The sequence below is a fragment of the Dendrobates tinctorius genome, unplaced genomic scaffold, assembly GCF_039654945.1.
Source record: "Dendrobates tinctorius isolate UK_male_01 unplaced genomic scaffold, ASM3965494v1 ptg000008l, whole genome shotgun sequence".
Taxonomy (NCBI): Eukaryota; Metazoa; Chordata; class Amphibia; order Anura; family Dendrobatidae; genus Dendrobates; species Dendrobates tinctorius.
This window is the reverse complement of record NW_027361676.1, coordinates 42618559-42639098: the sequence shown is the minus strand read 5'-3', so window position 1 is coordinate 42639098 and position 20540 is coordinate 42618559. Positions and strand designations below refer to the sequence as shown.

The following is a 20540-nucleotide window of genomic DNA, read 5'->3' as shown; positions in this document are numbered from 1 at the left end:
GCCCCCTTACTATTGAGATCCGTGAGAGGCTTGACCACCTGAGAAAACCCTTTAATAAATTTGCAATAGTAATTGGCAAAATTTAAAAAAACGCTGAAGATCTTAAGGTCTCTGGGTTGTACCCAATCCACAATAGCCTGTACCTTTCCAGTGTCCATACAAAACCCCTTGGCAGACAGGATGAACCCCAGAAAGGACAGCTGTTGGACAAAAAATGAGCACTTCTCCTGTTTAGCGAACAAAGAGTTCTCCCATAACTTCTTAAGAATTGCACGTAGATGACCCATGTGAGATTCCTTGTCAGATGGAAGAATGTCATCTAAATTTACCACCATAAAACGCCCAATGAAGTCAGAAAATACATTATTGATGAAATTCTGAAACACCGGTGGCACATTTGTGAGACCAAAGGGCATGACCAAATTTTCAAACAAACCCTCAGAGGTGAGGAATACTGTTTTCCACTCATCTTCCAAATACGTATAAGATTATACGCTCCTCTGAGATCCAACAAGGCAAGGGCGTATACACCATCTTTTTTTTTTACAAAAAAGAATCCAGCAGCCACAGGGGAGACAGAGAGACGAATGTGACCGTTACAAAAACTTTCTGAGCTATACTCTTTCTGGGCTGGAAAGATTGTACAGACGGGCCATGGGCAATTTAGCACCCGGAATTAGATTAATAGTACAATCAAAGGGGGATGTGGTGGCAAGACCTATGCCTCTTTTTCGGAAAACACGTCCTTGAAATCTTTCAGGTAGTCCGGAATACCCTCCAGATTAACAGACGACACCAGTAGAGCAGAAAGACAACTCTTAGAACAATTAGGACCCCATTTCACAATATCCAGAGATTCCCAGTCAATAGCAGGATTGTGCAACTTTAACCAGGGGTTATCCCAACACCAGTCCCACTGGAAGATTATCCAGAACATAACATGAAAGCACTCCTGGTGCAAGAAACCCACCTTGAGGAGAAACTCCTCCCAGACAAGTTTAACAATATTCTTAACCAGCAGTGTTTTATCAATGGCAATGATATGAATTGGTGTCTCAAGCCTAACTGTCCCTATCTTACACTTAGACACCAAGCGTGAGTCAAAGAAGTTCATAGATGACCCACAGTCCACGAAAGCAGAAGTGGGTGTCTAGCAATCCCCCAACAAAGTTCCACCTCCAACAACATTTTTTGGAATGAGGAAAAAGGTATCTGAGTGTCGGGGTGACCTCCACGACAATCATCCAGACTTGGCAGCTTGTTAGTCGGTAGGCAAGAGCCTTTTTCCAATGTCCAGGATTTCTACAATAAAAACATAATCTCCCTTCCTATCATTGCCTCCTCTCCATTTCCTTGAGGTTGCTGGCCCCCACCTCCATAGGTTCTGTATATGGTACCAAATCAGAGTTAGCCAGATGTAAAGGAACCTCTCGATGCATTACACCTCTCTCCCGCAACCTCCCATCCATATGAATGACCTGAGTCATAGCCTCCTCCAAGGAGCTGAGTGGCGGATGGAGAGCCAGAGCACCTTAAGAAGATCAGATAGTCCCCTCCTAAAATGACATCTTAGTGCAATGAATGAATCATTTTGGTCACTTCAGTAGACCACCGTCTATACTTTGAGCAATACCATTCGGCAGTGAGTTTACCGTGGGAGAGACCCATGAGTGTGTCCTCTGCCACCCTGACCCAGTCCGGTTCATCAGAAATCAGTCCTAAAGCCTCAAAGAACCTATCCACAGACACACATTCAGAGGCAGTAGCAGGTAAAGAAAAAGCCCACGTTTGAGGATCCTCCCAGAGTAAGGAAATGATTATCCCCACCCGTTGGCTCTCATCACCAGAGGATTGGGGTCTCAGGGAGAAAAGCAGCTTACAACTCTCTGAACATACAGAATTTCTCCTTTTCCCCGGAGAAAGTATCTGGGAGCATGACCGTAGGTTCAGGAGAGTGTAGCAAGATATCTATGGGGTCGGGGTGCTTACAGGCTGTTGTGTCATAGAACCATGAAAAAAGACTTAATCGTCCCAGAAAGTTCCCTCTGAAGTTGATTATGGGAAGTGGCCAGGGCTTTATGCTCCACAGACAAGTCCTGCATCATTATAGTCAGACAAGAGATCTGATCCGCCAGGGTACTAAGCGGATCCATAAAGAGAGGAGCAAAAAGGAAAGAGAAAAAAAACTGTCAGTGGTCAGTTAAAATGTCACGCTTCAGCTCTGCAAGTAAATGCACTCTCCACTAGAAGGCAGCAGAGTGGAGTGAGGGCTGCAATACAGCAGAGAGCAGAGAACTGCAGCAAGGCTACCACCAGATGGCAGCAGAATAGTCAAACAAGCCAGGTCAATACCAGAGAGTAACAGAGTACCAAGGGAAGTAACAAACACCAGGTCAGAGCAGTGCCAGAGGATCAATGCCAGTCAGAAGCTGAAGTACCAGAAGCAAGAGACAGAATCAGGTCAGAGCAAATGCAGAGTCAAATACTGGGAAATCCCAACACTAAGGGAAACACTGAGTCGGGGTGGGATGAGAGGTAGAAACAGACATGGGTAAAAACAGCTAAACACAGCAGGAAAAATCAGTGTATTACCAGAGTCAGCTACTCACGCCGTAGGCAGAAAATATAATTGACACTGCCTGCAGGATGTAGTGGAGAGAAATAGCAGACCTGACACCAGAACAAGGCAGAGAAAAGTTAACCCCTGACATGACCAGACCGGGAAAGAGGGAGACAGGACTCAAAACCCGGCTTGGATCATAACATCTACAAATATCTCAAGGGCTGTCACATTGTAGATGGATCATCTTTGATCAATTAGCGGAACAGGCTGCCACGAGAGGTGGTGAGTTCTCCTTTCATGTAAGTCTTCAAACAGAGGCTGGACAGACATCTGTCTTGGATTATTTAGTGATTCCTGCTTCGAGCAGAGGGTTGGACCAGATGACCCAGGAGGTCCCTTCCAACTCTACCATTCTATGATTCTATGAACTGTGTCGCTCCTTCAGGGTTACGTTTGGTCTCTGTGCTGCCTCTCTGATTAATGTCCCCAATAGCTGGGTTGAAAGTTTGGGGGTTTGGTGTGGTGCCATGGTCTTTCAAGTTGATGATAATGGATTTGATGGTGCTCCTGGGGATCATCAGAGATTTGGATATTTTTTTATAACCGAACCTTCTCAACAACTTTGTCCCTGACTTGTTTGGAGATCTCCTAGCCATGGGTTGTGACTAGCATCACATTAAACGTTTAGCCCCTAGACAGGCCAGACAAAATGTGATGCTAGTCACAACCCATGGCTAGGCTGTGAATAAGTCAGACGTTCCAGGGTCAATACCAAAAGATCCCATAGTAAACCAAGGGAAAATGTGAAGTTGAAAGTCAGGTCACATGCCAGGGTCAGCATGCCAGAGAAACAGCCGATAAGCAAAGGGGAAATAATAAACAGGTAGTCTGAACACGGTCCAAAGGTAAGCAACAGAATATCAGATGCAAAGGGGCAATGACAAACGGATAGTCTGAACATTGTCAGCAGAAGATCAGAACTTACAGCACAGGGTACAGGCGAACCCACCAGAGAGCACCAGCTTAGAACAAGCTTTTGACTGGCAATGATCTGGGCCAGACAGCTCACCAAAATAACAGGGCAATTACCAAGAATATGGAGCACCCGTGGAAGTCTCTGCACCTTCCAGTCAGATGGGTCAACCAAGCTGTCAATCAAAACACCGACAGCTCAGCACACCCCAGCCCAGGATAGGATGCCAGAGCTGTCCATCACAGAGTCCCAGACCCTCTGAGCAGAGGAATCATGACAAAGGCTAAGAGGACACTTAATAGCTATCTACAAATATCTGAAGGGTTGTCACAGTGTAGAGGGATCATCATTATTATCATTTACACATGGAAACACGAGAAGCAATAGAATGAAACTGAAAGAGAGAAAATACAGATTAGATATTAAAAAAATCTTTTTGACAGTGAGGGTGATCAATGAGTGGAACAGGCTGCCACGAGAGGTGGTGAGTTCTCCTTCAATGGAAGTCTTCAAACAGAGGCTGGACAGACATCTGTCTAAGATGGTTTAGTGAATCCTGCATTGAGCAGGGGGTTACACACAGTAAAATTTATTCATAATTTACATATCATTAATATGTCTATTGATCATGTGATTTCCATAATTCCATGACTTCCTGTTAATTTACAAAAATTTTCAAAACATCTTTAACTATTAAGTATCTAGTATTAGTGTCAGAGGCAGAAATCATGTACTTAACATGAGGATATCAATGGTTGTTTGAGGAATTTTTTACACTTGAACACGGAAAAAAGTCTGGAGACCCTGCAGGCTGTGGTAGCACATTTAGGCCATACAAGCTGCTTATAGTAGCATGAGCAACATGTGACCAATTCAAAAATGGAAATTGGGACACTTTCACATTCTTTTATGAATTCCTCTTTTTGATATCACCAAGATGGTCTCCAGACCAATCTCCAGCCATTCAATTGGTTTCTTGTTTTTGCAAGATTAGGGAGGTTTCCGCCCCTCCTTTGTGGGCCATGCACATAAAAGCCGTCTTCTACAGTGTGTCCACATCGGACATTACCTGTCTGAATCTTGCTCATATAGGTACTATACACATGATCAGGTTTTTAAATACATCAGTTAGGGACTGCTCTGATGGGGTTACCTTGACGTTTGGTAGAGCGGCTTAGAATACATTTTTTGCAAAAAAAGTATCAACCAATTACCCCGTTTTGTTATCTTTTTACTAGCACTTGCTGCTTACTGTTACTTTTTTACAGCAGAGTATTTTTATACGTTTGTTTTACTGTGTTTTTCTGTGTATCAATCCCCAGCCATTGCTGCATTTAAGGCAAAGGTGGAACTCATCGTTGAATAGAAAAGAAGTCTATTCCACCCTCCATTGCCATCTTGTTGTGTTCCATGATAGCCTTTGAAAGAAGTAGTGTGAGGTTAATGGAACACCTGTAACTGGATGTCTGGCTCGTAGCTCAATGTCATACAAATGCCTTCAGATGGCTTGTGTATACAGTATTTGACACCATAAGCTTGAAAGACTTGCAATACAGATTGAATCACTATTTGCCATTCTACGAATATGACGAGACAATGTGGGCAACACCATGAGGTAACATCACACCAGTCCTACCCCTGTAGTGTTTTTACTAGGTACACTAACAGTTCAACATTAAATTGATCTGGTGAAGGAACCAGTGGTATAGCTATTTCTCCAATGTATTCTAGAAGCCATTTTTCAACATAAATATGCCAGGCAACATTGTTACTCATGCTTCTGTGAGCAGCCTGTATAGACTAAACATGCTAACCTTTTTGATAACAGCCAGGGAGTGTAAATGCGTGTATTTCTGTATGTTACTGTCATACTTAATACTAAAAGAATCAAGATATTTTGAAGATTGTTTCCATTTTTTCATCATTTACATATCATTCACATGTCTATCCCTCCAGTGATTTCCATAATTCTATAACTTTTCCTTCTTGGTAGATAAACAGATATTAGATCAATGTCTATAGGAAGTCAGAAGGATAAAAGGACACATAACATTTTAGGGCATGATGCTGCCCCAAATGTAGGATGCATATGACTCTATATATGCCACTGTATAAAAGGAAGCACAAATACATACCAGAATGTGCAGAACTGAGTAGCTCTTCAGTACTGAATTAAAGCTACAATGTCAGATCACCATTTTGCGTTTAGTATTGTCTGCAACCTCAAAACAGACAGCATGAAGGTCTTATAAGTGGATACACTTAAACACATTTACCTGGATGCTTCAAATAGAGTCTTGCCATCATTGTTTGTAGATTTTCCAAGAGCTTTGGAATGTTGAACACGTTTTCAGAAAGAAAGCTCTTAATTATAAAAAAGTGGAGCAGTTTGCAAGGTTCTTATCCTCCATGACATTCCCCGGCAGACAGCTGAAGGCCTTGCAATGCATCTTTCTGACACAGTAATCCTGCCGGGGAAAAGACTGCGTTTTACCACCAGTTAGAAACACTTTACTGACTTCAGGCGTTTTCCTTTCTTCATAAATTTCTATTAACAAGCCTCTGTTTACTGTTTGCTTGTATTGGTATTTGTAGTGTCTCACGTAACGTTTTAAAAGCTCTTTGAAGTGAAGACAGAAAATGTATTTGCCAGAGAGCTCGGAGCTCACGGTTTATTTACCCGAGCAGAACTGGTTGGACACCTGAAGAAATTTATTTTCTCTTTTCCCTTAATTTATAATGTTTGTGCACTGTGTAAGGATCGGTGATGGGTTCTTTCACTACGCTTTATAGGACCACTAAAAGGCCTATTACTAATGACTGTCTGCATAGTATCTCTTCATGTAATGGACTGCCTCTGGACAATGAAAGCAAGTCTACCAGTATATAATGGTTTTAATATGGTTGTAGTATGATATATTATTTTTATACTATATTTGTTGGACTAATGATAACTTACCATTCTTTTTGTGGTAATAGCAAACAACCCCATGGACAGCGCTGCAAACAAATTAGTATTATTTTCAGTATAAGCATACCATTTTGCGCTAATTATGTTTATACCCTTATCCAGCTCCTTTATTCTGATCATTGTCACAACAATCATATTGGTAATAAGGCTGGTGGCCATTTATTGAAATATGCGTTTCTGTTTATATTTTTCCCTCTAATCGGGGACAAAATGACCATTCTAGCATTAGGCAGTTGACCAGTTACAATGTTACTTGATGTTTAATTGCAGGGTCCATCTAAAGTAATTGGCAAGTGTGGAGACACTAGGGTCAGTGGGTAGCAATAATTTATTGAACCAACAACAAACATTAACATATAGAACAGTCCCAGCAAATACCCAAGATAATGTAAATTACAGAGTCTCAACCTTCCGCTGGCTCGCCGAGATAAGAGCATCTGTGACTTCGGGGCTTCCAGGGCTGACTACCTCCAATAGTGGCACCCCGTTTTTGGCAGGCACCTACAGAGAGGAGGTAACACCAAGCTTAGGAAGCTGACCCAGTGCAGTTAGGTACGTGGACAGGGGACCTGATTGTCCTAACCTGGCTTCTCTGAACATCTCCATGGGGCCAGGTGATGGTCAGTGGTGCAGATCGGTATTTCACCAGCTAGGGTCGTGGTACCTTAACCCCTTCAAGTGATCCACTATATACCAGGTAGGTGATGACTATTACCCCCCCCACTAACAATCGTGGGAGGAGCGAATCTTCGCCCATGATTGTTAACCTGTTAAATGCTACTGTCAGTCTCGAACAGCAGGATTTAGCATGGGTTGACTTGCGCGATTGTCAGTATTTCCGCCCATCAGCGCGCTTTATGACATGATTGCGAGTCGCCGATGGGCTGTCATGACAGCCAAAGATCAGCTGATGATCTCCATGCTTGTCACTATGGAACTCCTTTGAAACCCTGCATGTGGCTGGGCTTCAAAGGAAACTGTGATTTCTGCAATATGCAGCGATGCTGAGGCATCGTTGCATATAGCAGATATAGGTCCCTTTTTATACCCACATCTGTGGATATAGGTCCCTTTTTATACCCACAATCAATTTGCATAGTTTGTCCTTCACTGTTTGAAGGTCAATAAGCTACACAATGGATAATCAACATATTAGCTAACATCAATTGTTAAATGACCCTGCATCCCTGTTCTCCAAAGATGGCAACACAATAAACTGTAGAAGCTTATATGATAGGCAAGGTCGGCATGCTATAGGGGCCTGATATTTGTGCCTGTGCTGGTGCCGTCGAGTGGCCCCCCCTGCCTGCTCAGACCCCAGGCACTTTTGATACTTACCGCTGCAGCGTCTTCCGTCCTCTGACTGTGATGTTCAGGTCAGAGTGCATGATGACGTCATGTCTGTGCACCCTCTGCCTGAGCAGTCACAGTGCAGAGAGCCAGAAGACGGCGATGCTGAGTAGTCTGGAGCAGAGCAGCGACCAGCGATGAGTATTTCATTTTTTCTATATGTTTGTATAATAAATGGGGCACATTATACACTGGAGCATCATATATAGGGCCCATTATATATGGAGCATTATATGGTGCCCATTATATATGGCTCATTATACTGTATAGAGCATTATATGGGGTTCATTATGCTGTATGGTGCACTATGTGGTGCCCATTATACAGTATGGAGCAATATACGGAGCTCACTATACTGTATGGAGCATTATATGGGGCTCATTATTCTGCATGGAGCACTATGTGATGCCCATTATACAGTATGGAGCAATATCTGGGGCTCATTATATTGTATGAAGCATTTTATGTTGCTCATTATACTGCATGGATCATTGTATGGGGTTCATTATTCTATATGGAGCTTATTATTCTCTATGGAGCACTATTTGGTGCTCATAATACTGTATGGAAGACTATACTGTCTGCAGGGGTGACACATCAGATGTGCAGCTGGTGCTGCTGCAGCGGGGCCTGGAGGTGGAGGGGGCAATGATGGTGGTGGAAAGGACAATGATGGGGGTGGTGGGGAGGAAGGAATGATGGAGGTGATGAAATGGGCAATGATGGGGTAGTGGGGGAGAAGGCAATGATGGAGCTGGTGGAAAGGGCAATGATGGGGGTGGTGGGGGGAAGCAATGATGGAGGTGATGGAAAGAGCAATTATGCGGGTGTTGGGGAGAAGGCATTGATGAAAAGGGAAAAGGTGGGGGTAGTAGGGGGAGAAAGCAATGATAGAGGTGGTGGAAAGGGCAATGATGGGGTGGTGGAGGAGAAGGCAATGATGATTGTGGAATGGACAATGATGGTGCTGGTGGAAAGGGTAATGATGGGGAGGTGGGGGAGAAAGCAATTATGGGAGTGGAGGAAAGGGCAATGATGGGGTGGTGGGAGAGACGACAATCATGGAGGTTGTGGAAAGGGCAATGATGGGGAGGTGGGGGAGAAGGCAATGATGGTGGTGTAAAGGGCAATGATGGGTGTGGTGGGGGAGAAGCCAATGATGGGGTGGTAGGAGAGAAGACAACGATGGAGGTTGTGGAAAGGGCAATGATGGGGTGGTGGGGGAGAAGGCAATGATGAAGGTGATGGAAAGGGCAATGATGGGGTAGTGGGGGAGAAGGCAATGATCGTGGTGGTGGAAAGGGCAATGATGGATGTGATGGAGGAGAAGGCAATGATGGGGTGGTTGAGAAGGGAAAGATGGAGGTGATGGAGAGGGCAATGATGGAGGAGATGGAGAGGACAATGATGGGATGTGGGGGAAGGTAGACAAGGAGGGGTGTGAGGGATTGGAATGGGATGAAGGGGGACGTATAATGGACTTCCGAACATGGGGAGATGGAGTAAGATGTTAGATATGGATGCAAAATGAATTGGGTAGTGGAGGAGGGTGCTAAGCCCCTGATTTTATTCGCCCCTATCTCACAATTCATTGTGATGCTATCGGGGATTTAAAACTTATTGGACAGTGGGAGAGGAGGCGATAAGGTGCATGGGACACTTTATAATGAACTGAAAGGTGGAAGAAGACTCTGTCAGGGACTTGTAATGAATTGTGAGGTGGCGGAGGATGCTCAGTACCTGACTGCTTCTTCTCCCACTTCCAAATTCATTATGATGCTACTTATATTGAATGATGGGGACACAGGACAGGGACTAAGGCTATGTGCACACATTCAGAATTTGCAGGAGAAAATTCTGCTGCATATCCTAATGTGTTGGCAGGAAGAAAGTTGTGTAAAATACACTTTTTTCCACATTTTTGTATTGCTTTTGTTACATATTTTCCCCCATTAGTACGGGAGAAATGTGCTGCAAGAATTGACATTATGCAGATTTTAATCTGCAGCGAAATAATAATCAGCGTGTGCATGAGACTTCAGGGATCTAATTCACTTTGCTTGTATTGAAAATCCTTGCATATAATCTGTGTACACATAGCCTTACAATTAATTGGGGAGAGCCACAGACTGAACAGTTTATATTATTGGGAGTCAGAGATTATAGTTAACTAGTAGAAAACCCGCGGCTTCACTCGTTGAAAATATTTTAAATTGTTGGTTATGATAGCTAAAGTAAAATTTTCAGTGTCACCCTGAAATTGACATTTTCAGAGTGCTACAGTAAATTTATGTTCCACTTTAAATTTTTATTATTTTGGCATTTTACTAATTTGTCATAACATTGATGTGAACAACAACTTTTTTTGAATTTCAACTTTTTTATTGATTTTACATATTCAATACATATTATGTAGAATAAACTATTACAATTATTTTTTTAACTATTTTTTTATCAAATTGAAAATTTATGCACCTTACACAAACATATAAAACATTTACACCCAATTAACAATATAGTGCAACCCTTCCCCCCCCTCCCTCCAGTGTAATCTAATGGTAGTTCACGGACAAAAGAGTAAAACTGATTTACAGTTAAACAGCTATCTATTGTAGTGTTTTTTGGCAAACAATGTTTCTGGTTTTACTTTCAGGTGGATATATGAAAAGATTTTTGGGGTTACCCACTCTAAAGCAAGTAACGTACAACTGTCAAAGTAAAAAACACGGGCTCTCCAAATTAATGCCGGCTACTTTAAGTGATTGACCTTGTGCTTTGTTTATAGTCATAGCAAATGCAAGTCGGATTGGGAACTGCAGATGCTTAAAACTGAAGGGCATGTCGCTTGGTAGCAAAGGAATACGCGGAATGAAAACATTTGCTCCCTTAGAGTGTCTCATAAGAATAGTGGCTTCAATAACATTGGGCATGAGACTTTTAATGCACAATCTTGTGCCATTACACATTTTTGGTGGGTCAAGGTTCCGAGGCAAAATTATTGTGGCTCCTATTTTTAAAGTGAGCTTATGCAGTGGCATTCCCAAAGGCTCCAAAGAATTCAGGAACGCCAATGGATACATTACGACTTGTTCACTCTCCTTGACTGAATCAATGAACATGTATGTGGTCGCTAGACCAGGCAGCCTTCCCTGAATTATTAGATTTATGGAGCTGACACTATCATTTTTAAGCTCTAAGATTGCATGTTCACAAAGCCACTGATGGTTTTTAAAATTGTTACAAATATCAGGGAAACCTTGGTCAATAAGTTCCATTACCGAAGATGTCATTTCACAAAAATCTTCCGGAAAGGAAATGAGACCAGTAATGGAATCAGTAGGGAACCTGTCATTTCCAAGGCATAGTAGCTGGTGTGTAAATTTGTGTGCAGTTGTATTTCCCATCAAATGAACCCGCATATTAGTAGTAAGAGTTTTCTTCTGAGCATGTATCCACAGATAAGAAGATTTTAGACAGGCATTCAGCTCATCCACTGGTGTTGCTCCTTTAAGAACAGGTAATGTCTGACAGAAGTCACTTGCAAAAATTACAACACTTCCCCCCATTAAACGATCAGTTCCCCGCAGATCTTTCAAGGTGCAATCAAGGGCCTCGATCGCTTTCTTGTGCGCCATGGTACAGTCATCCCAAACAATTACTTTGCAAGTTTGTAATACCTTAGCTTTCCCAGAGCCCTTGGTGATATTACAGACAGGAGTTTCTGGCAGTGTTAGATTAAAGGGCAATCCTAGTGCTGAATGAGCCGTGCGTCCTCTATCTAAAAGAGTGGCCGCAATCCCAGATGGTGCAACAGCCAAGGCAATGTTATTGTTTGAGCGAAATTCTGCTAGCAGCAAATTAATTAAAAATGTTTTACCAGTACATCCTGAAGCATCTAGAAAAAATAGTCCCCCATTTCCACTGGAAATCTGAGCCATAATAGCCATATAGGCCGATCTTTGGTCATCAACCAAAAGAGGCTTATTTAATACTAGATGGAGGCCTGATGCTATTGCATCTGGAGGGCGGTAATGTCACTATGGGGGCAAGCTTTGCAGTGTTGAGAATCAGTCTCCATGTGCTCACCCACCTATCCACTCTCTCTTTCCCCATGTGCTGATTTCTCCTGTCTGTGCTCTCTTCTTTGACCTGTCTACCCCATGTGCTATACCCCTTGTCTGCTGTCTCTCTCCTTCCTGTGCTGTGTTCTCACCTCATGTGCTGTCCTGTTTGAGCTGTCTCCCCCTGTGCTCTGTCTCTCTCACCTCTGTGTCTGACCATGTACAGAACATACCACAGCTCCAGGGCAGGGGAGGAAGCAAAAGACAATACTGACATTACAGCAGGGGATCACAGAGGATACATTTTGTGAAGTAAAATATTGCTTAAAAACAGTCAGTGAAATATTTTACCTCACAAAATGAATCCTCTGTGATCCCCTGCTCTAATGTCAGTATTGTCTTTTGCTTCCTCCCCTGCCCAGGAGATGTGGTATGCTCCGTACATGGTCAGACATAGACAATTTTTTAATGATCTTTCGTTCATGGGGAAAACCCCTTTAATGTGACCGTCTTCCTCTGCCTTTAGACACGTCGCCCATCTGCTGCCGGGATCAGTCAAATGATTTGCTGCGCCTGCGCAGAATTCGCACAGGCACAGTGCGACAGTGTTCTGCTGGTGGTACCATGCAAGAGTCTGTGTGTGAGTGTGTGAGCTTGAATGTGAGTGTGTGAGTGTGAGTGTGAAAGTGTGTGAGTGTGAATGTGAGTGTGTAAGTGTTAGAGTATGAGTGTATGAGTGTGAGAGTGTGAGTGTATGACTGTGAGTGTGTGAGTGTGAGTCTGAGTGTGAGTGTGTGAGTGTGACTGTGAGTGTGTGAGTGTGAGTATGACTGAGTGTGAAAGTGTGACTGTGAGTGCGTGATTGTAAGTGTGTGAGTCTGAGTGTGTGAGTGTGTGAGTGTGAATATGAATGTGTGTGAGTGTGTGAGTGTGAGTGTGTTAGTCTGAGTTAGAGTGTGAGAGTGTGAGTGTATGAGAGTCTGATTGTGCGAGTCTGAGTGTGAGAGTCTGAGTGTGTGAGTGTTACTGTGTGAGTGTGTGACTGTGGGTGTGAGAGTGTGACTGAATGTGAGAATGTGAATGTGAGTGCGTTAGTCTGAGTGTGAGTGTGTGACTGTGAGTGTGAGTGTGAGTGTGACTGAGTGGGAGAATGTGAGTGTGAGTGTGTTATTCTGAGTGTGAGTGTGTGATTGTGTGAGTGTGAATGTGAGTGTGACTGTGAATATGAGTGTGAGAATGTGAGTGTGTGAGTCAGAGTGTGTGAGTGTGTGAGTGAGTGTGAGTGTGAGTGCTTTAGTGTGTGAGTCTGAGTGTGTGAGTCTGAGTGTGTGAGTGTGTGTGAATGTGTGAGTGTGAATGAGTGTGAATGTGTTAGTGTGAGTGCGTGTGAGTGTAAGTGCTTGTGAGTGTGTGAGTGTGTGTGTGTGTGAGTGGTGCGTACCGGGTATAGAGTGGGTATAGAGTGTGTGTGTGGTGCGACAGTGTTCCGCTGGTGGTACCGCACAATAGGTTGGTACCAGTAGCAGTTTCCATATTGAGACACCCATCACTTGGGTGTCCTAATATGGCGGTCGGTGAATTTCCTCCGCTTTGAATTCTGGGATACGGTGACATCTGGACAGAACAGGAAAGGAAAACATTACAAGGCAATTATGTAAATAGATGATAAATTCTTTACCTTTTTCCAAATCATAGCTTTTTTTTCTTGCAGAATATTTCTGTTCATAATATCAAAGTCTGGTCGATTTGGTGCTGGTAAACCTAATTCTATTAGAGTTTTACTATTGATCGATATGCACCTTTCTCCTAACATCAAGAGGGCTTTGTTGAATATGTCAGCATTGAAATTTAAGTCTGGATTAACTCTCCATTGCACTCTAAGAATATCTTCACTAAGATATTCTATGTATTTGTCCCAAACACACAGGGATTGATAGGTGCTCAGGTTGTAATTATTATAGCGAACTGGTCTCTTAGTTCAGGTGGAAAGCGAGTGAGAGATGCTGCCTGCAATGTCATGTCCCAGTGTGGATCGTCTTCGATCAGACCACGCTTTTGGCATGCTTCCCTGTAAGTTTTACACAGTTCTCCATCAACTATTTTCAAATCTGTGAAAGAAGTTGGCCCACGGACAGTGAAGCAGTAATCGGAGGTAGTAACACTCTGCGTTGTTTGGATTGTCTCTGGAGAGACAATTTGCATAATTAGCATATTTCCCAGAGGAGCATTGCGGCTTTAAGTCTCCTCATCTCGACATGCTTAGCATGTCATTCTCCGCAATGAGAAATGATACTTCTTGGATATCGGTCAGACGACTCTCTCACAGCCAAACCAGATCTCACACTTTGCACTGATGAGGGGCAGTACCCCGAAACACAGTGTCTGAAAATTGAGATTCTGGCGTAGCTTTTATCCTAAGTCATGTGACAAGGCTCGTTAAAGGGTCAACATTGACTTTTAGGATTGCTACTTCCAATAGGTGGCACTAGCGTTCTAGTCCTCTTCCTCTCTGAAGAGACAATTTGCATAATTGGATGCACTGTATACACACGTCCAAGAGCATCACTGGAACGTCCGTCCCATCCTGGGACCCTTGCACCTTGTTTCCTCTTGCAAAATACTTTTCTCGATTTATTCCATGTATAATATTTTGGAACATCTGAAAATAATAAAGTCCTTGCAAATGGATCTGCTTGACATAGAAGAAAGAAAGCTGTCAATGTTGTATTGGGTGGTCGAGCAGCTCTTTCTTCTGCATTGTTGGGAGTAAAATAAACTCGTCCGTTTTCAAGATGGACACTGAGATGAACTACAGTCGGATGTCTTTCATGGATGGGAAAATGTAGTAATCACCACACGGCTTCATTACTACTTATATACCTTCCCATCTGATACTGCATAATCTCATCAGATGTACATTTTGGATTCTCTAGCTGGAAAACTGCCATACCACTGCCCTTGTTAACATATTTGCAAATGTATTTAATTAACAGAGTTACAATATTCTACGTTAATGTGCGCATCAAACATTTTTGAAACAGTGGAGAGTAAGGGTACCGTTACACCTAGCGATGCACCAGCGATCCCGACTAGCGATATGACGCAGTCAGGATCGCTGGTGCATCGCTAGATGGTCGTTAGAGATGCCACACAGGCAGATCTCACTAGCGACATCGCTGGGGACGGGGATCACTACTTACCTGTCAGACACGGCGATCCTGCGTCCTCCCGCCCGGCTCCACGCGTCGCTCGTCGTCACAGCAGGAAGCGCCGCAGGAAGTGACCGACGAGGAATGGTCCAGCAGCTTCTCGCGCGACCAGCGGGGGAGCCGGTCGGAGGTAAGTATCACATGCAGCGATATCGCTAGCAATATCGCTGCAACGTCACAAAATCGGTGACTTTGCAGCGATATTGCTATCGATATCGCAGTGTGTAACGGGGGCTTAAGGTACAACCCATCAATTATCTATTTCAATATCCGTGTTTTGTTTAACCCTTTTTAATCTAATTGTTGCAGTATATCCTCCCTGTTCAGGTTTCCATCTTCTGTAAAGTGAGGCCGTACTGGGCCGCAGGCCATTGAAGGGAGGACGACATAACAGGGTTGAGGGGAACTATAGGAAAGGTTATATATAAGGGGTTTCGGTAAGGAAGGGGTTAAAGGTTTGAAGATTAGGAAGGGGACGAGGCTTCGGGGTGGTAGGAGGGGTCACAAGGGAGGAGTTAAGGGGAGATCTATAAGAGGGCGCAGCCATTTTAGTGGGGCAACCATTTTAGGTGCCCCGTCACAGTGAAACAAGCTGTGATCTTACCTGAAACATGGACGTTGAAGCGATCCTTCAGCAGCTGAGAGTTGCTGCGAGCTACAGGGGCGCAGGATGGCTACTGGCTTCCCTACAAGGCCTGTTGCAAGATGGGGGGACCACTCAGCCTCAGAGCCAGGGCGACGGCCTCTGAGAGCTAGGCCTCTGGAGATTCTCAGCCCAGAGGTAACCCCCCGGGTTCGGCGCCATGTAAGGAGCCCCTCCGGGGACCCTCCAGCTGGGGCCTCATGCCGCAGGCCTAGGGCATGGGGAGCGAGAGCCGGGAGGAATCCTGTGTCGAGGCGGGACCTGCAGCAGGGGGAGGTGTCGGCTTCCCCCACGACACATGCGTCTATGGCCGCTGGGGAGCCGGGTACAGGTGCGGCTGGTGCCCAGCCAGGAACGGGCCCAGCTCGTCGGGATCGTCAGGGAGCACGGGGGCCGGTTTATACGGCGCCTTCACATGGGAGCCGGAGAGGAGGATCTGCCAACACAGCGGCTGCGTTCGGGGATGGGAGCGCAGAGGCATCAAGACCACCCAGCTTGCCCCCTGCTGCACGGCTGAGCGAGGGGACTCCAGCGGTGCAGGCATTAGAACGCAGAGCGATCAGTGAGTGGCGGTGTAATAGACCCACCCACCCTCTGGCTGCTGCTGCTGTGAATCAGGGAGACAGGCAAGGGGATATACCTGTGTGAGACAGTGCAGGGGGGAGTGTAGGGGTGCTGAATATCAGAGGGGTTTCCTGCCTGACGGGGGAGACGCTGCAGCTGGGAGGGGGGCAATGGGTTTCATGGCCCCTTGACCGCACTCTGTGCACCCTGCGCTGTCAGGGGGACGAGACACATCACTACAGCGAATGGTGACAACGGTGGACGCAGCGGTCAATCCTGGCCGGCTGTATGGAGCTCCGGCAGATGCGATTCCCAGGAGCAGGAGGACCTCAAGCACGGACCAAGCACATCAGGACCCCGGATCGGTGGCCGCTGGGAACACAGCACCCAGGCAGCTAGGTGAGAGGACCTCCATAGCTTACTTGCAGCCGTCATTAGCATCTGATGTAAATGCGCGAGGGGAATCGTCTGCGGGGGGGCTAATATCAGCATGGGTATGTTTTTCCAAGGTTTGAGAGAATTGGTTAAGTCGTGGGAAGCGGGGACAGGTCAGGGGGAATCGTCACCGCTGTCAGCTTGGGTAGGTTCGGCAAGGGACAGTGGGCTATTGGAGAATAGTGTGCCGACGGGTCCGCTATTGGAGAATAATGGGCCGCCGGATTCATTAGGTACAATACCAGGCACAGCGACAAGGGAAGCATTGGTGGGGGAAGGGGATCTATAGGTGAGGGGGGTGAGAAGGAGAAAGATGAAGCTGTGCGCCTAAATGATGCTGCGAAAGGGGAAGTGTACGTTTGTTTTAAAGGGCCTTTGGGGGCACACTTGAAACAAGAGGTTAGAGAAAAGATATGGAGGGGGGAGTACGTGGAAATTTTTTCGTTACTCCCATTGGATCGCTTTAATTTGGACAGGGTTAGGAGGAATGACTCAAAAAAAGAGGATGAAGAAAAAAGGAGGTTTCGGCTCATCCCCCGAACATTTTCCAATTGGTTGCAGGCATTTTCTATACTAGCTAGCGTGATTGGGGAAAAATCACCGGAGTATAGTTCATTCCTTTTTTGCTATATGGACGCAATTGGGGAGGCTTATAGAGTTTATGGGGGGTCAAGGTTGGCTTAGGTACGACGAACAATTCCACTAGCGGAAAGCAGTTAGACCTAGTATCCGCTGGGACCATAAGGACATAGCACTATGGATGAGAGTAACGGCTCTGGTCAGATCAGGGCAGGGATCGCAACTTTTTTCCGGGGGCACCGGGGGCTCGGGACAGTCAGGGCACTCGGTGGCATTGCAGAAGGGACTGTGCTTTTCCTTTAATGATGGCGCATGTAAATTCAGGACAAAATGTAAGTTCAAACATGAATGTTCTTCATGTGGAGGTAGTCACGGGGCAGCAAAGTGCTTTAGGGGAGGGAAACAAAGAGGGTCTGATGGGATTGAAAAAAGGGGTGACTTCAGTACGCCTGTCAGAGATGGATCGTTATCATAATAGGTACCCAGACAAGGAGGCGGCGGTCTTATTACGCGAGGGATTTAGGGACGGGTTTTGGATCCCCTTTGTTGATGTTGAGTTGAAGTTGTCAACCAAGAACTTAAAGTCGGCCAGAGAATTCCATGAAGTGGTCACGGAAAAATTGAATAAAGAAGTGGCTTTAGGTAGAATGGCTGGACCGTTTAGATTCCCGCCAGTGGATAATTTGAGAGTTTCACCATTGGGAGTAGTGCCGAAAAAAGAGCCTATCAAATTCAGGTTGATACATCACCTCTCATTCCCAAAGGGTTTGTCGGTTAACGATGGGATTGACCCGCAAATGTGTTCAGTTTCGTACACATGATTTGATTTGGCGCTGACTTGGGTCAGGGAGTGCAGCCAAGGAGCTCGGTTGGCAAAGACAGACATTGAAGCGGCTTTTCGCCTGCTACCGGTTCACCTGGACAGCATGCATTTGTTGGGGTGTTTTTGGAATGGGGAGTTTTACATTGATCGTTGTTTGCCAATGGGGTGTTCGCTGTCATGTGCGTATTTTGAAATGTTTAGCACATTTTTGGAATGGACGATTAAGGAAGTGTCTGAGCTTAGCTCCTGTATTCATTATCTAGAGGATTTTTTATGCATGGGTTCAGCACATTCGAGTGCTTGTTCCGTTTTGCTTCACACAATGGAGAGCGTGGCAAAAAAATTTGGAGTCCCACTTGCGGCAGAGAAAACCGTGGGTCCAGTCACGTCACTAAGTTTCTTGGGTATCGAGATTGATTCCGTCGCAATGGAATGTAGGATCCCAGAGGATAAAGTGTTGGATATGAGGGCTACGGTAAACCAGATATGTAGTTTGAAGAAGGCGACGTTAAGAGAGGTTCAATCATTACTTGGCAAGCTTAATTTTGCTTGTCGGATTATGCCGATGGGGAGAGCTTTTTGCAGGAAGCTTTCTTTGGCTACAGTTGGGATTACGTCGTCTTCGCATTTTATACGGCTGAAAAAGGAGTTGAAAGATGACCTGAGAGTTTGGGCACTTTTTTTGGAATCTTACAACGGGAAGTCAATTTGGATTGCGCCAGTGGTGTCGGCTGACTCACTGGGCATGCTTATTTCAACCGGTGATCGAGGTTTTTGCATGTTCTTTCGCGGTATGTGGTTGGTGGAACAGTGGCCTTCGGAGTCGTTGGCCAATCAGGTGGTGTGCGAGGTGTTCCCCATTAGTGGTGGCTCTATGATTATGGGGAGAGTTGGTACGTGACAGAAAAATTTGTTTCAATTGCGAGTCAATGGGAGCATTAAGGGCCATAAATTTGTTGTCATCCTCCGATCAAACCATGGTCAAAGTTTTGCAGCACTTGGTGTGGGTAGGTTTGAGTTTCAACCTCTGGGTTACGGCCGAGATCCAGCCTAAACAAAATTACCCTATTCTTGAAGCTCTTTCTTGTTCACAGTGGGATCAATTTCGGGACCTGGTGCCTCAAGCAGAACCCACGGGGTTGGCATGCCCGGAGGAATTATGGAACCTTCTGTCAGGGCAGTAAGAGAATTGTTTTCCAGGTCATTGGCAGCGGGAACATGGTCTCACTATTCAAAAACTTGGAGTGTTTGGGAGGATTGGAAGCTACAGTTGGGGGGGGCTTAGAGGATGAGAGCAAGTTGCTATTGTTATTGGGTCATAGTTGGGAATCAGGTTGGACGGTTCCAAAGCTTAATAATTTTTTGTCAGGATTGGATTTCGGCTTTAAGTTTAGGGGGTTACGGGATATAACTAAGTCATTTTTGGTTCTGCAAGCAGTGAAGGGATGGAGAAGAAACTGGAGGGTTTCGGACAAGAGGCGTCCGGTATCCTATGAGGTACTGTTAATTTTAGGCGTGCACTTGAGAGATGTATGTGCCTCGCTGGGGGAGGTTGTTCTGTTTAAATTGGCTTTTTCTTTGGCATTTTTTGGGGCCTTTCGGTTGGGGGAATTGCTGAGCCCTTCCCGTTTTATAAAAGGGGGGCTGCTTAGACAGGATGTGGACATGTATGGGGATCGGTTAGAAATATTTTTGCGTTCTTCTAAGACGGATATGGAAGGTAAGGGTTGTAAGGTGGTACTTTTTGAGGCGAGCGGGTCTCCTTTATGCCCTGTGAGTTGCATGAGGAATTTCGGGGCAGGACGGGGATCGGTTACTGACCCGTTGTTAGTTCATGAAGATGGCTCATTCCTATCTCGTTTTCAATTCATAACAATATTCAGGCGTTGTTTGGAAAGAGGGGGCATTCCAGCAAAGGAGTACAGCGGGCACTCATTTCGGATTGGGGCAGCTACGGAGGCAGCAAGGAGGGGACTGGGGGAGGACATGGTAAGGAGGATTGGTCGTTGGGAATCGGTGAGGTTTCATTCATATGTACGTATGCCCTAATTTGGTCTAGTTATGTGGTTATGGTGTTTTTGTTTTCTTCTTTGTTTCAGAGTCGGGACAGCTGCTCGTTTGGATCATGGGTCATTCTTTTGTATTCTGGGCAGCGTTGAGAGCTGACGTTCGTCCGGATGGGAAGCAGCTTGGTGTGCCCAGGACTTTAGCAATCTTGAGGTGGATCGGTAAACGGGGTATGGTGTGGAAGCAACTGTTACCTGAATTTCATAGGTTCGTTCACCTAGATTGGACTCCGGATGTGCTGCTTATCCATTTAGGGGGGAACGATTTGGGAAAGCGACCGTGCAGGGACTTAATAAGGGATA

At 45.2% G+C, this 20540-nt stretch overlaps 1 protein-coding gene and 1 pseudogene across 1 annotated transcript; one reads left to right on the top strand and one right to left on the bottom strand.

Moving 5' to 3' along the window:
- Positions 1-718: 718 nt before the first annotated feature.
- On the bottom strand, positions 719-11795 carry LOC141089279 (ATP-dependent DNA helicase PIF1-like). The gene is made up of 3 exons (XM_073575592.1): positions 10625-11795; positions 6496-6536; positions 719-916 (listed from the first exon to the last, which is right to left on the bottom strand). The coding sequence occupies exons 1-3, from the start codon at positions 11793-11795 to the stop codon at positions 719-721; spliced, it is 1410 nt and encodes a 469-aa protein (XP_073431693.1).
- A 4784-nt stretch (positions 11796-16579) lies between these two features.
- Positions 16580-20330, top strand: LOC141089273 (uncharacterized; annotated as a pseudogene).
- Positions 20331-20540: the final 210 nt, after the last annotated feature.